Raw genomic sequence first — 14,854 nt, 5'->3', positions numbered from 1 at the left:
TCTGGTCTTGAAGTACCGGACGTTTTCTGACTCGGTTCATGGCGTTGTTCTCGAATTGGTTCGTGACTCGGTTGTTCGCTTATTTTTGACTTGGCTCTTAAGGTTTTCTTGACGTGTTCTTTGACCTGGTTCTCTTGTCCTGGCCTTTGAGTTGTTAACTTTGGTCTTAACTGGTTCGTGGCTAGCTCTTGGAAATGTTAAAAAAAAAAACAACAACAGACTTAGGAAAGAACCAAGTCAACAACCAAACCACGTCAAAGTACCATGTTAAAAAAAAAAAAACGTTTAAGAACACTTGCAAAAGTCAGAGTTTAGTTTTAACAGACATTAGCGTTAGCATGAACGCTAACTCATCAAGGAGGAAAAAAAGCTGTCATTCAAAATCAGTCGTGTCCTTGCATCACGTGTGAGCGCAGACGAACGACAAGGAGCAAACCAGTTTTGGTAGTTTTCTTTATTACGACGGCGTTGCAAAGTGCGCCGACGTGACGTTGAGCTTTTAGACCTGCGGCTGCGGCACTTGCGGCACTTGCGGCAACTGCACGGCATCCGGGAAAGGACAAATCCGGTGGATTTCCGGCTCGCGGTCGCTCGGCTGAGCCGTGCAGCCGGAAGCTTCCGGACTTTGGAAGCTTCCGCACGCGGGCTCCTGCGCGCCGGGCGGGAGGGGCTCGGTATTCTGCGGACAACCAAGAGGAACGATGAGGCGCGCGCGTTCGCACAAGCGGATGTCGCGCTTTTGCTTGTGTTGCGGACTTACTTTTGGCGCGTATACTTCACACACAAGATCTCCCACTTGTCTGTCGCTGCTCGTGTAGGAGGTTTTACAAAAGGCGTGATGCTTCAAAAGAAAAAGTCACAGAAACGCGTCAAGAATCGGTTTCGAGTTTCAAGTTTAACAACAGAAGCAAGTGAAGAATTGTGATTTGAAGTATGGAAAAAGGCGTGCAATAGCTTAGCGCACTCCAACGGAGCAAATGACTGAGCCGACGTCCATTTGAAGACACGTTGTGCTCAGGGATGTTGAGGAAAACATATTGATGCAGTTCAAAAGGCAAAACAACAACAACAACAACAACAAATGAGCCGATTTTGTACGATTCCAAATCGCAGGCGTTCAATTGCGTGTTCGCTCTAACAGATTATGCGCATTGTTGGCGAGCGTGATTTACTCAAATTGTCATCTTTTAATATCATCTCAAATAGCGAGCGCTAAATTGGCTGTTCTAACAGATGTCCCGCCATGTTGGCAACGGGTGGAAAAACGCTGGAGAACGGCGTCGCCTCTACAAAACGGGGTTAGGGTCGCTCTCACTACGGAGAAGTTGGGAGAGTACCGCAGGCGCAAGATAAACTTTGAAGTGACGGAACCGGAAGTGTTGGTGGTCGAGGCAAATGTCCCAATCCCGTGTAACATGGTGTTCAAAGCGTGGGACAACACACCCGAATAATTGCTGCAGGAAAATTGTCACAATGCGCTGGACTGAGCCATGCAGAGACGCAAGGAAATGCAGAGTTGAGGAAGAGTTTGGTCAGAGGCGATACGGCATGACCCCTTCTTGTGACTGGCGAACAAGTCGGCCCTTTGACCGTTTGGTTGCACAGGCTCAATAGATGTGATCGTTTTTCTTTCTGCCATTTCAAAAATGTTCGCACAAGCGGAGAAGATGCGTTTTATTTTGCATGCGCGCAACCAAGTCACGAACGCTCCAGAACAAACGCATTTTGTTCTTCGATGCGGTTTGAGTGCGTTCGATCTTTTACCGGCCATTAGCTATCGCGCGAAAGCTAACTCACCGCTCGGTCCGGGCAGCGAGGCGTGCAGGCCTCGTGAGTGATCTTGGAATTCTTGGGACAGGTGGTCTCCACCAAGGCGAACGTGGCCCAGGTGTTCATTCCGATCGACGGGATGTACTGCGATGAGAAGGAAGAACGAGGAGGCGTTTCAAAAGGACGCAGCGAGCAGAAAGAAAAACCCATCGGAAAAAACGATCGTCACCCCGCTCGTCAGCAGAGAAATTTCCATCAGGGCGAAATAATGCTGGTGGTTGCTCTCCCGGTTGAACTTCTTCACCGCCTCCTGCACCGCCTTGACGCCCGTCTCGTCGTTGAGAGGCAACAGCCCGGGGCAGTCGGGACACATCGTCACCATCTCCGAGTTGGTCATTTCTGCACAAGGGCGGGCGGGGTGTTGCCGGAAAAGTCTCTACGTTTACTGAGGCGGTAGTTTGGGCTTTTTTTTTATTTGTTATTATTATTCACAAGTGCGTCAAACAGTAAAGAAACATGTCAAAAAAGCTGTTAAGAGTTGAGTAAAAAAAAAAAAAAACAACAACAATTTAACAACTTGCTTCTTCAAAAAACCGACCCAAAACAGTTCAAGGTTTTCTTCTCCGCCTATATGTGTTGTTTCTTAACGGGTTCTGAAACTGCTAACGTTTAGTGTATCCGTGGTGTTTTCCATTTCGTTAGCCATCGGTTGTTAGCATGAAACTAGCGGACTTTCCTAAGGCAAAGCTGTGGTGGTTTTACATATGCGACTTGAAATTCTCTTCATTTTACGCTTTGTTTTGACCCTCAACTTCAACAGGGAGTGCCATTAAACAGCTTGAAAGCTCTCGCGATAATATCTTCACCATTTGGTAAAGTGCTGCTTGTTGTTGAAACTTTCAATTCAACTCACGAGTCAAAGAAAGAAATTGGGCCGAACGAACTCGTAAGTTGGGTCAGTCGTACCGTATCTCAAGGTACCGCTGTATTTTCTTCCAGATGGGAGAAAAACACATGGCAAGTTTTTGAAAATGCTTTTTTTTTTTTTTTTTGAATGAGTGCTAAAAGGTTTTGACCTGGTCTTGTGGCGCATTGGTGACTGGCCACTGTGGCCACGCCCCCCATCACGTTCAACTTGCTGCTACAGGTGGCCACCGCGCCCTTAAAACAAACAAAAGGAACACGCACGCGTGCCTTAGCATAGCTTAGCATAGCATGCGACCAGCGCGACGTGAAGACGTTCAGAGTTACCCGTTCGGACAGCATCATGACCTCGCATTGGTCGACCGGTTTGGGGTTGGTGACGTGACATCCGGTCTGCTTCAGCTTCACGTCGATGTCGATGTGGCAACCTCCGGGGTACCTGCGCGGACGCGTCGCCAGGGAAACACAGACGCAAAGAGAGGCGGCAGATAGTTGTCATTTCGATTACTTTTCTTTTTTTTGTTTTAGATTTTGAGGTAAAAAAAGTCACTTTTTCCAGTTTTTTAAGACAAAAAAAATGGAATTTTTCAATAACTTGTTTTTATATTTTTAAGAAATCCTATTTATTGAGAAAATAATTGTTGAAACTTGTTTTTTCCGGGGGAGTTGAAATGTTCCCAATCTTTGATTATTCTTTTAATTTCTTGGAATAAATGTGTACACGTAACATATTTTTTCCGAGAAAGTAATTTTCATGACAAAAAGTATTGGAGAAAAGGATTTTCCAATACATGTTCCTCAAGCAAATTCATTTTTTCCAAGAATCAAAACAATTGATTGGCTAAAAAAAAGTATATTTCCAAAAATAATAATCATTGTATCATTTTAATCCAATTATTATTATTTTTTTCAATCAGTATTTTCTTCCCAGGAGTATTCGTCCCGTAAGATGATTTCCTTATTCATTCTAGGGAGAAAATATAGAAGGAAAAAAAAAAAGGTTTTGTTATTTTGAAAATATATTTTTGGGAGAAAAAAAAAGAAAAAGAAAGAAAAGAAAAGAAGAGTACTGTAGTATTGTTTGTAAGAATGCAAAAAAAATGCAATGTTGCGCTAAGCGCTCGCTCCTCACGTGTTCAATGTTGCTGCTCTGGACCTCCTCCAGCTTGAACTTGAATCCGTGCTTTTGATGCTCGTTGATGTGTCGGACGGCGAGGCTCGCCGCCGCCGCCGCGCCGTCCTCGCCGCACGTCACCGCGGGAGACGACGGCGCCCCCCGGAGGCCCGGAGCGGCCGCCGCGCAGCACAGTAGAACGGCCAAGAGGTGAGCCGCCATGATGAAGACGAGGAAGAGGAAGGACCGGAACAGGCGCGAGTCGCACGAGCCGCGACGGCGCCTTTATGGCCGCCGGCGACGGGAAGGCCGGACCGGGACAAACCGACGAACAAACACGGACTTTAACCGGGTCGCGGGAGGGGCGCAGACGACCAATCGCAGCGGAGGAATCGATCACCTGTTTGCGGCTCTTGAACCTCAATCGATCCCGGCGCACAAACGAACGAAGCAAAAGTCTCTGTGTTGACGCGGCGCTCGCTCGTGATGCAAGGACACGTCGGAAACGGCAAATATTTCCGCATCTCCGCGAAAGCAGACGACAAAGCGCTCTTTTGTCTTTCGTCTTTCGTCTTTCGTGTCATGATCTTTCCCACCGGGTCGGGCCTGTCAGGTTCAAGACACCTAAAAAAACAAGACAGACACCGAGGTAGTTCCGTTTTCAGACTCGCAAGGAGAAACGGACGAGACGAGAGCGTGTTTAGTCACAGTCTCGAAACCGCTCTGAATTCACTCGGCTCTTTTTCCTTCCTTTGGGCAGATCCTAGTTACACAGCTGTCGTCGCTATAAAGTTGGGGGAGCACATAGCAGCATCGTAAACAATCGCATATAGGACTCTTTGCGGAGATGTGTTCTTCTTCCTCAAGGTCGATTGCTCCAACCTTTGACCTCTGACCGCAAAACGTTCCAGCCGCTATCGTTGGATGAGGGCACACGTGTTTGTTGTAACTCGTGTGTTCAGCACATAACGTTCTTTGTTGTGGTCCGTCCAGATAGCAGAAGAGTTATAGCCTATTTATCAAGAAAGAGTCAACTCCTCTTCTCTTCGCAGACATCAACTTTTATGATACAACCGACATACTGCTAAATGCATGCTTTGAAAACAATATAAGAGTAAATACGGGATAACAATGTACTTTGATTCTGACAGGGTCGTCGGGCCCTTTGGCGACGCCCTTTGCCCTCCTCCTCGCTCGGGGCGGCGCGTCGTCTTCGGGAGCCTTTGCCGCTGTGGTACCTTTTCATAGTCACGCAATCAGAGTCCCTGATGATGTTTAATGCAGGACAAATGGCGGGAGACCTGTTTTCACAGCGACTACCTTTTTCTTTGACATCCTTGAACCAGTTATATGGATATGGGGGTTTCCTGCTCGTCCCTGACGGAAACGGGGGCCAGGTCTTCAAAGAGGACTGTTTTGCATTACCGCAGCAAAGGCATTGACCGGACGAAGTGGCCCCAGCAGGCGAGGGCGATTCCAAATACGGTCACGAGGAGCACCGTCCTTCCGGGTGCACCCAGGGAGGGGCTAATTCCACGCCCAGAGATTGAAACCTTGATCAACTGAGATGCGGGGTTTTTTCGGGGGCTTTTTCGTCGTTCTGGCAACGTGAGCGGCTGTTGTGACGCTAAGGCTCGTTCAATCGATCGAATCGTTATTATTGAAATAACGTCTCCGAGTCAGCGTTCATCCCGTCCGCGTGCCCGACGGACGTCGGAGTTCTCCCGGGTGACCTCCGACTCGAAAGAATCCTCCCTCCCGTGCCGCCGGCGTGCCACCGACGCGGACTCCCGGGCTCCGCCTTCTCCCGCCGGCCGCTTTCGAGAACGAGCGACTCAAAAGTTGGACTCTTGGGACAAAATTGTATTTTGGATTGAGAATTAGATTTTCTGACAAAAGGGCATCATGACATTGCTTTTGCTTTTGTAGAGCAAAATCTTTCTTTTGTTTCTTCTCAAGACCAGAATAAAGTCATGTTTTTTTTAAGAAAGACCATTCAGTCTTACAAGTATGACCTTTTTTCTTTTTTCTCGTGAAAATATGAATTTTAGTGTTGGAATTCAACAAGCCCAGTACGATTGGAACGGTTGCGTTTCGGGCGTCTTGTCACGCCCGAAAGCGGCGCTCATTCGGTTCTCACGTCGACGCTCGACACGACAAGAGCGCCCGCGATACGACGTGCGCGTTTCGATGTCGCCGATTTCCTTGGAAAACGATCGCACGCGGTGAAAAGACGGCAGACTCGCTCGTGTCAACGAAACGCCAAAGGTCGCCGTCCTTGGGCGGCCGCGAATCGCGGACCCGGTCTCTAAATCCCTGATTCGAAGCGAGCTCATCCCGGACTTCGGACGGCTAACGTCAATCGTCCGCCGAGGTCGTGACTTCGATTTTCAAAATCGCACGCAAATATCCTCCGAAAACGTATTAACAGCTCGTGCGACATCCTCCGACGGATGATTAATCCGAATCCGCGGTGCAATTTTGGCACCTGCGTCCGATCCCCCGCTGACCTCTGACCTCTGCTCCGTGGGCTCATTCGTCTGCTGTTTTACTCTTTTAGTTTCCGGATTCCTCCGCCATGTGCAAAAAAAGAAAAAAACATGAATCGACTCCGCTCCCATCACATTATGAAAGTCAAATTGCCGTTGTTCAACTCCAACCTTGCATTCCTACTTTGGGTTTGTAGTTGAGAGAAAAAGTGTCATTTCACGTAATGGCCCAAAGTTCACATTTCTCTCCTCTCCGCGTGTCGTGTGAATGACAAGTTGTTGTTGTTCTTGTTCTTGTTCTTGATGTTTTCTTTCCTTCTAACTTTAACTGCTGTGGCTCAGACAAAAGCGGCGCATCGCGTCACACGGTCACGTGGCGTAGAAAAGTTGCCCCGCCCCCCTTTCAGTCGAAGCAGTTGCTTTCTTTCAACAATAAAGCCAAAACAATCCACTCCATCCAAGTTTTCGTTTGCAATCTCTCGATCTTTTGCGCCTTTCTTGTCTCGAACGTCTGAAATCCCGATCGAAGGCTTAATTCGCGCAACGACAAGCACAGCTGACGGCCTGCAGCCACGTGATCGATCGACGGCTCGGCGTGCGACTAATTAGGACGCAGGTGTCCCGCCCTGTGATTGGTTCGCGGAGTCGCCGGGCCCGCCGTAAAAAGTCTCGGCGCGCGTGTCCCGCTCCGAACTCGCCGTCGCCGTCTTCGCAGGTGTGACACGCGCGCCGATTCTCCCGCTGCTCCCGCTGCTCCGCTTTCTGTCTTCATGGCGGCTCGCCCGTTTGCTGTCGTTCCGCGCTGCGTCGCGGCCCTCGCCCTCGCCCTCGCCCTCGTCGCCGTCGTCCTGGCGCCGGTGCCGCCGGTGCCGGTGCCGGTGCCGGTGGCCTGCGCCGACGGCGGCGCGCCGGAGGCGGCCTTCCTCGGCGTCCGCCACATCAACGAGCATCACAAGCACGGCTTCAAGTTCCGCTTGCAGGAGATCGTCAGCAGCGATTACCGACAGGTGACGCCGAGCGCCCGCTCGCTTTGCGCTTTAAAAAAACCAAACCAGAACACGGAGCTTTTTTTGAAATTCTCCTCTTTTCAAGTGTAGTTTCTCTTCTAAAATGTTTGTAGGGGAAATATACAAATTAACATTGAACATTTCAATCTTAAAAGGAGGAAACTGTGGTACATGAATCTTGTAATTATGAAAATCAAAAGGTTTGCTTAGATTTGAATAATGAACCTGCTAAAAAGAAGAAATTCCCTCGACTGTATTTTGCTTCGTCAATACTTTTATGTGGGGAACTTCGGAAGTGTTTTGAAAGTTCGGCTTTGTCGGAGCAGAGGGCCAACGAGATTGCCAGGTTGCTGCCGATGATGATGATGATGATGATGATGATGATGCACGAGTTGTAAGACCCGCGCCGGTCTGCCTCCGTCCCGCAGGTCCCCGGAGGTTGCGACGTGGTCTTGAGCGTGAAGCTGGTGCAGACCGATTGTCACGTCACCAACCCCAAACCGCACGACCGATGCGACATCTTTCGACAGGACGAACGGGTAAATATTTGCGGAGCGGCGAGTGTCCACGGCGCGTTCGCTAATGTTTGTACAACGCAAGAGGGGCCGGCCGGGTGGCAACACTTCCAGAAAACCGGCGACGACTACAGCTGAACTGAACTTCGGGCTTTGTTGCGCTGCCCAATAGAAATCAAATGTTTGTTGTTTGTTTGTTTGTTTGTTTTCTTAGTTTGTCTAAATGAATTGAGTGGAAACTGTGACGGTGAGAAACGAAGTGAGTCACAAACTCCTGCAGCGAGCTGGCAAGACGTGCCGGGCGGCGTGGGAACCGAACCCGCGTCGGGTTTCAAGTTGAACTGAAGTTCGCGTCTGGCCGGGTAGACGACGGCTACGGCGCCGTCGCGAAGAGCTCGATGAGATGAAAACCTCGGCTCGGACGACGGCGGTCACCAAACGAAGCGCTCGTTGACGGGTGACGCTAGCGCGCGGTCCGCCCCGACGAACGAGCCGGTCCCTCGCAGATCGTGTCGACCGCCTGAATTGAACTTGTTGGACTGTCGATTTCCAGGCTTGCGTTGTGTCGGCCTCGAACGCGACGGACCTCGTGTAGCGTCCTTTCGACGGACTCGTGACTCCTTCCGGCGATTCGCTTTAGTTTCCTCGGGGGTCACGGCGGAAGAATGTTCGTCACTGGTGCCAAGTCTTGAAATGTCCTGTAGCCGCTTTTGTTAATCACACGCTAAGTGTCGATGTCGTTGTCGTTTTAGGGCGCAGGGGCCACCTGTATCGTCGAGCTTTCGGTCACGTCCGGTGTGGCCGCAGTCACCAGACACCGATGCGCCACCAGACCAGGTTACGAGCCAAAACCGCCCCTTGTTGTCCTTTTACGTCTGAAACTTGGAACGCGAGCCGCGCTTCTCGCTGGCCGCAGATGGAGCTCGACTATTTTGACTCGGTTCTTGCAGCTGCGTTTTAACCATCTGAAACAATTTTGCGCGCAGATCCGAGCAACGAGGAGATGTCTTGGATTTGTCCCGGCTGCCCCGGGTTGTTGCCTCTGGACGACCCGACTGGCGCCTCGGCGGCGCAGGCGGCGGTGATCAAGTTCAACCGGGAGAGCGGACGCCGGCATTACTTCACCCTGCTGGAAATGGCTCACTTGACAATCGAGGTGACCGCGGCTTCGAGGTTCCGCCGGCCGCGCCGTACGTTTTAACGCCTGCCCGTCGTCGCGTCCGCAGTACGTCCCGTCTAGCGGCACGATGACCTTGCTGAAGCTCGCCCTGGTGGAGACCGCGTGCCCCAGAGAGGCCACGCGCACCTTTGCGCCCTGCACGCCTCTCTGTCCGGACCGAGCTGTGAGTTAGCTTCCGTGCTAATGAAAAAAACTCTAACTGCAAACCCAAATGTGCCTGACACGAGCCCGTCTTTAACTCTGTTTGAGATTTGGTTCGGGGGGGCGAACTGGATCTCAACTCTCACACTTTTAATGGCTTGGTATTTTTAGTAGTTTTGGACTTTAGATTTGCTTTGGTTCTTTTGTGAATTGTTGTTGTAAAATTGGAACGGTTCACGGATTTTCGGCGCAAGCTCCAAAGTGGTTTTGGTTTTTGTCTCCCCTGCCGCAGAATCACTTCTTTTGCGCCACCTCCTATTACAACTTGCAAGAAGTATTGGGAGAACTTGTGTGTGAATTATATCTGCCAAAAGTAAGTCCGCCACAAAAGCGTACGATTTACTTGTACACACGGCGTTCCTCGTTGGTCCTCTCTCGTCCGCAGAATTCCACCCGCCTGCCGGCCGGCGAGCCGGAGCCCTCGTGCGGGCCTCTGTTCCACCGAAGTCCGGAGGCTTCCGCGTGCAAGGCGCAGCTGAGCGACCCCGACCCGTCCGTCCACCACATTTGTCCCTTCCCGCTTAAGTGATGGAAACGTGATGATTAAAAAGTTCAAAGTTCTTTGCCGTTTCTGTGTGAACATGTAATGCAGGCGCGCTACGGATTCTTAAATCCGCTGTCGTTTAGCTTTTTCCTTGTTCAGGTAGCTTTGACGCAAATGCCAAAATAAGACCACACTAAACTCAGATTTATTTTTTTCTTTTCCCACGTGCTTATTTTTGTCCAATCAATTTCTCGTACTCAAGCCAACTGCTTTTTTTTTTTTTTTTCTTTTAGTAAATTGTATATTTTGTCCATCTTAAATTGCTTTTTGCCTACAATTTCAAACTTACCAGCCACGCCCATGCACAGCCAAAATCTCGTTTTGACAAAGTGGAATCAATTTTGATCTTGGGGAGCCAAAGCAGAGCGCTGGAAGGATTCAGCAGTGTGGGATTTTATTTGTATTTATTTTTGTCTTTAGACGTGACATTCTAGTAAGTTGTTGGACCAAACGTTATGATTTTCAGCGAACCAGAGTTCAGCCACAGGTCAGTTGGACGCTTTGATACGGTAGATCAGAATATGCTGCTGAGCAGGTTGGAAATGGAACAGTCCTTGAATGGTTCAGGTCCTAGCCGGAGGAAAGGAGTTATTTTTATTTTTTTTTAGCCATTGAAAGTGTTCAGTCTCATCAAAGGTCGATGACCTATGGGGTCCCTCGAGGGTCAGTTCTTGGACCCCTCCTGTTCAGCCGGTATATGCTACCCTTGTGTGAAATTCTTCAGAACTTGAATTTTGACTATCACAGCTATGCAGATGACACGGTTATATCTAGCAGTGTCTCCGGATGACTACGGTTCAGTTGAGGTGTTGTGTCAGTCTAAAACAGATCCATATCTGGATGAGCCAAAATGTTGAGTTAAACCACACACAAGTGAGAATTGTTTTTGGCAATAAAAAAGAGAATTGCTGTTAGTCAATAACTGGAGTCACTCTCTAAAAACTGAAGACCATGTCCGGAACCTTGGCGTTCTGATAGATTCGGATCTGACTTTCAACAGTCATATCAAATCAATAACTATAACCGCCTTCTACCATCTGAAGAACATACCCAGAGCGAAGGCTTGTATGTGTCAAGCAGACCAGGAGAAGCTCAGCCATGCTTTTATCTCAAATAGACTTGACCATTGTAATGGTCTTCTGACGGGACTCCCTAAAAAGAGCGTTAAACAGCTGCAGCTTATTCAGAATGCTGCAGCTCGGGTTCTGACCAGAACAAAGAGGTCAGAACATAGTACTCAAATTCTAAAGTCTTTACACAGGCTTCCAGTCAGCTTTAAAATAAGATTTGAAAGTTCTGCTACTGGTCTATAAATTACTAAACGGTTCTGGTCCCGAATACATGAATGAAATGCTAATGGAATGTAAACCCAGTAGGGCTCTGAGATCGACAGAGCACAAAGTCCAAAGCAAACACGGTGAAGCAGCAAACGGAAGAAGTTGCCAACAGAAGTGAGGTCATGTTTTCAAGTCCAGGTTAAGAACTCATGCTTTATAGAGCATTTCCACTTTTAAATGATATTTCTTGCACTGTATGCTGTCGCCCTACCCCAGATGGTTGGGGTTCGCGAACCCAAGCACTTCGGGACAACTCGGCGACGGCGGCCGGCCGAGTCCGCCGCCATTGCGCAATCTGTTCTGCTCGGGAAAGCTCTCGTGGTTTTTGATTGGCTGTCGTGACACCGGACAAGCAGCAGCTTCTGCGGACGCTCTTCTCGCCTTTCCTGATGCTGGTCTTGACCGTCGTCCTTCCGCACAGCTCACGTTGAGCTGAGCCTTGCAAACCCGCTGTGGAGTTTCCCTCGTGAAAGACGCAAAACTTGCTGCCCGCCGGCGTGCACAAATGTACATTTGGCTCGAGAGGATGGAAATCACGCGGTCAAGTAAGAAGAGCTGCCGCTTTATGAACCGGTTCTTCACTGCCGACAGACGTTAGAGTACCGAATTTGATGGCCTTCCGACATCTCGACGCCATCCATTACTTTCGTCACTTGTGACTTTTCCAGTCTGGCTGCAGAGTGCTGATGTTGCGGCGGTCGGGACCCGCTTGGCTTTCGGATGCACTTGCACCTGCCTGAGGCCGAACGGGGAGCAAGTTCTCGCACGTCGTCGTGTCTCATCTGCTCAACGAGACGGCTTTGGTTTTTGCAGCGCAGGGTCATTCGACCCGCAAGCAACCACTTTATTATTCTTTTTAAAAGGAGTTCCAAAATCATCATTTTTGGGAAATGTTTTCAAATTTAGCAGTCAAGACTTGACGGATATAGTACTGAAGGAAATAAACTACCAAATTCAAAAGGAAATAATTTGAAATTCTTTTTTTTAATGAACTATTTTTACCCAGATAAGGGAGAAACCAAGATTTTGAAAAAATTAAGAGTTTCAAAACTCAAAAAAAAAAAAAAAAAAAAAAAAATGGCCATTTAAGAAAAATCTCCTCTTTCCCCCAGAATAAAGATTTAATCAAATCTGGACCGAGTTTTTAGACTTGCGCATGAAAGCCAACATGAAGCGACAGCTGTGATTGAAAGTCAGCATTGTTGCACGACGTGCGCACAGACGAGCCACAGCGAAGAACTTTCAAGGGTTTTTATTGCGGACTCGACCAATACGCCGACATCACTTGAGCGGGAAGGGACAAATGTGGTGGACGGCCGCGTCGGGTTTTTTCAGCCGCGCCTGGCAAACGCAAGCTTCGGCGCTTTGGTGGAAGAGCGGCCGGCACACGGGCTCCGGCTCGCCGGCCGGGAGGGCGGCGGAATTCTGAGGAGACCCGAGAGGGACGATGAGGTGCGCCGTGGGGACGGAGCCGCCGAGGGCGCTTTCGCCGTGGACTTACTTTGGGTGGATACGTTTCACAGGAAAGTTCTCCCACTTGTCTGTGGACGTTGTAATAGGAAGTTTGGCAAAAGACGTGATTCTGAAAAGAGAGGAAAACGGAACTCATCGCAGCGCTAACCGTGTCGAGAACCGCGCGGAGCGGTCAAAGCGGTTCGGACTCACAGCTCGGTCCGGGCAGCGAGGCGTGCAGGCCGCGAAACCGCTCGTGGCCTCTCTGGGGCACGTGGTCTCCACCAGGGCGAACGCCAGCCAGGTGATCGTGCCCACGCTCGCGACGTACTGCCGCAGAAGGACAAGGAGGCGTTTCAAAGGACATCGGGCACGTAACGCAGCCGGGGAGAGGACAAAGACGGAAAGCCGCCGTCACCTCTTCGGTCAGCCGAGCCACTTCCATCAGGGTGAAGTAATTCCGCCGTCGGCCGTCTCGGTTGAACGCGGTCGCCGCCGCGTCGACCGCGCTCGCGCCCGTCGGGTCGTCGAGAGCCAACAACTTGGGGCAGGAAGGACAAATGGTCATCAGCTCCTCGTTGGTGTGTTCTGCAAACGGGCGAGCACAAACTTGATCGCATTTCACATGCAGGGCACTTTTCTGCCACCGGGAAGCAGCCCGGTGCCAAATACGAATTGGTACGTGAATGTTTTTTTTTTTTTTAATTACACCTCCAAAAACAAGTCAACCATAACGTTAGCTTCTTTTAACGGGCAACTCGCACTTCAGTTGACGAAAGGAGTCTCAGAACCAACGACATCGGTCCAAAACCCCAAAGCAAAACATTGACAATTAAGGAGCATTTTTGGGTTGTGACCTGGTCTGGTGGTGCATTCGTGTCTGGTGATTTTGGCCGCGCCCCGCATGACCCAAAACTCGACGCTGCAGGTGGCCACGGCGCCCTAAACGCACGACGACAACACACGGAGTTTGGCACGTGGCCGACATCTTTCAGGAGCGAGCGCCGGACTATTTACCCGTTCGTTCAGTCGCCACAGCCGGCATCGGTCGAGCGGTTCGGGGTCGGTGAAGTGACATTTGGTCTCCGCCAGCTTGACGTTCACGTCGATGTGGCAACCTCCCGGGAACTGAGGCAGACGGAAAGACGTTACGAAAACAAACATAGCGGGCCAAGGACGCGCCGGCGCCGTGCTAGCAACTCCGCCGGCGATAAACGGCCTCAAGTGAGAAAAGAACAACGTTCGCCAACGATCGAGCATTTTCCCCCTTTCGAAGAAGCCGAACGATCGCTCGGCGTGTTAAGCGCCGACCTGTCGATAATCGCTGCTCTGGATCTCGCGCAGGCGGAACTTGAATCCGTGCCGGCGATGCGCGTTGACGTGTCGGACGGCGAGGCCGGCCGCCGCCTCGGCGCCGTCCTCGCCGCACGTGACCTCCGGCGAAGGCGGCGCCGGGAGGCCCGGAAGAGCCGCGGCGCAGCACAGCAGGACGGCCAACAGGCGAGTCGCCATCACGACGGGGAAAAAAAGCAAAGCCGAGACGACGCGAAAATAGCACACGTCGCGCCTGGCGACGGGAAGGACAGAAGAAGAAGAAGAAGAAGAAGACGAGCGCGCGCACACTTTAACCAGGCTGAGGAGCGCCGACAACCAATCGCAGAGGAGGACGAGCGCCTGACACCTGCGTCCCAATTAGCGGTGGGCGGGGTTTCAACCGATCACATGGTTAGGGCTCCTTCACCTCACCTGAGCATGAGGAAAGGAGAAATTCATTTTATTTTGAATATAAAAAATAGATATTTTTGAGAAAAGAAGTTAGATTTAAAAAAGGGTTATTTTCATATTTCCCTTTTTTCAAGTCTTTTTTTTCAGCACACTAATTTTCACCCCAAAAATTTTGTATTGAAAAAATACTTCTTTTCAGGAAATGTTTTATCATTTGTAAGAAAAATTTAAAAAATGCCGAATTTTACTCGATTAAAGTTGTGTACTGTGTACGCTTTCTAAAAGCAAAGTAACGTTGGCCTCATTGACTAACGGTGTGTACGCACAGATTTGCGCTTCAGAAGACTTCTGTCGCTCAAGTATCAACTCAAACGTTTTTCTCAAGTGTACAAGTCATGGTTTCAAAACTATTAAACTACTAAATATGAAAGTAAAAATAATGCTGGGTGTGCTTTTGAAACTGGGATTGAAGTGGCTTTATACATGTTGTCGTATTATATATATATATATATATATATATATATATATATACCGATATCGGCTCGCGGGCGTGCTGGAGGCTATCCCAGCTCTCTTCGGGCGAGAGGAACTGGTCG

The 14,854-nt window shown here is 49.8% G+C and overlaps 3 protein-coding genes across 10 annotated transcripts in view; 1 reads left to right on the top strand and 2 right to left on the bottom strand.

Annotated features, from left to right (window-relative positions):
• nfic (nuclear factor I/C) overlaps window positions 1-9,148 on the top strand; it is a 31,814-nt gene extending 22,666 nt beyond the window's left edge. For 2 of the 8 annotated variants that reach the window (XM_061684848.1, XM_061684844.1), the window contains 3 exons: window positions 7,733-7,843; window positions 8,572-8,656; window positions 8,806-9,147. In XM_061684848.1, coding sequence (XP_061540832.1) covers window positions 7,733-7,843; window positions 8,572-8,656; window positions 8,806-9,070 — 461 coding nt within the window. In that variant the 3' untranslated portion in view covers window positions 9,071-9,147. Of the gene's footprint in view, window positions 1-7,732; window positions 7,844-8,571; window positions 8,657-8,805 lie in introns of those variants that run through there. The other 6 variants (XM_061684841.1, XM_061684840.1, XM_061684842.1 and 3 more) reach the window with 5 other exon arrangements.
• On the bottom strand, window positions 316-4,588 carry LOC133406847 (alpha-2-HS-glycoprotein-like). Its single transcript, XM_061684853.1, has 7 exons — window positions 3,828-4,588; window positions 3,022-3,133; window positions 2,847-2,931; window positions 2,000-2,169; window positions 1,798-1,914; window positions 761-841; window positions 316-679 (listed from the first exon to the last, which is right to left on the bottom strand). The coding sequence occupies exons 1-7, from the start codon at window positions 4,028-4,030 to the stop codon at window positions 500-502; spliced, it is 948 nt and encodes a 315-aa protein (XP_061540837.1). The 5' UTR covers window positions 4,031-4,588; the 3' UTR covers window positions 316-499.
• Window positions 9,149-12,318: 3,170 nt separating the features above from the next.
• LOC133406372 (alpha-2-HS-glycoprotein-like) lies at window positions 12,319-14,281 on the bottom strand. Its single transcript, XM_061683934.1, has 6 exons — window positions 13,551-14,281; window positions 13,391-13,475; window positions 12,952-13,121; window positions 12,747-12,863; window positions 12,583-12,663; window positions 12,319-12,506 (listed from the first exon to the last, which is right to left on the bottom strand). The coding sequence occupies exons 1-6, from the start codon at window positions 13,791-13,793 to the stop codon at window positions 12,363-12,365; spliced, it is 840 nt and encodes a 279-aa protein (XP_061539918.1). The 5' UTR covers window positions 13,794-14,281; the 3' UTR covers window positions 12,319-12,362.
• Between the last annotated feature and the right edge of the window lie 573 nt (window positions 14,282-14,854).

Source organism: Phycodurus eques, chromosome 8 (genome assembly GCF_024500275.1).
Source record: "Phycodurus eques isolate BA_2022a chromosome 8, UOR_Pequ_1.1, whole genome shotgun sequence".
Lineage (NCBI taxonomy): Eukaryota > Metazoa > Chordata > Actinopteri > Syngnathiformes > Syngnathidae > Phycodurus > Phycodurus eques.
This window is presented reverse-complemented; position numbering and strand designations above follow the sequence as displayed.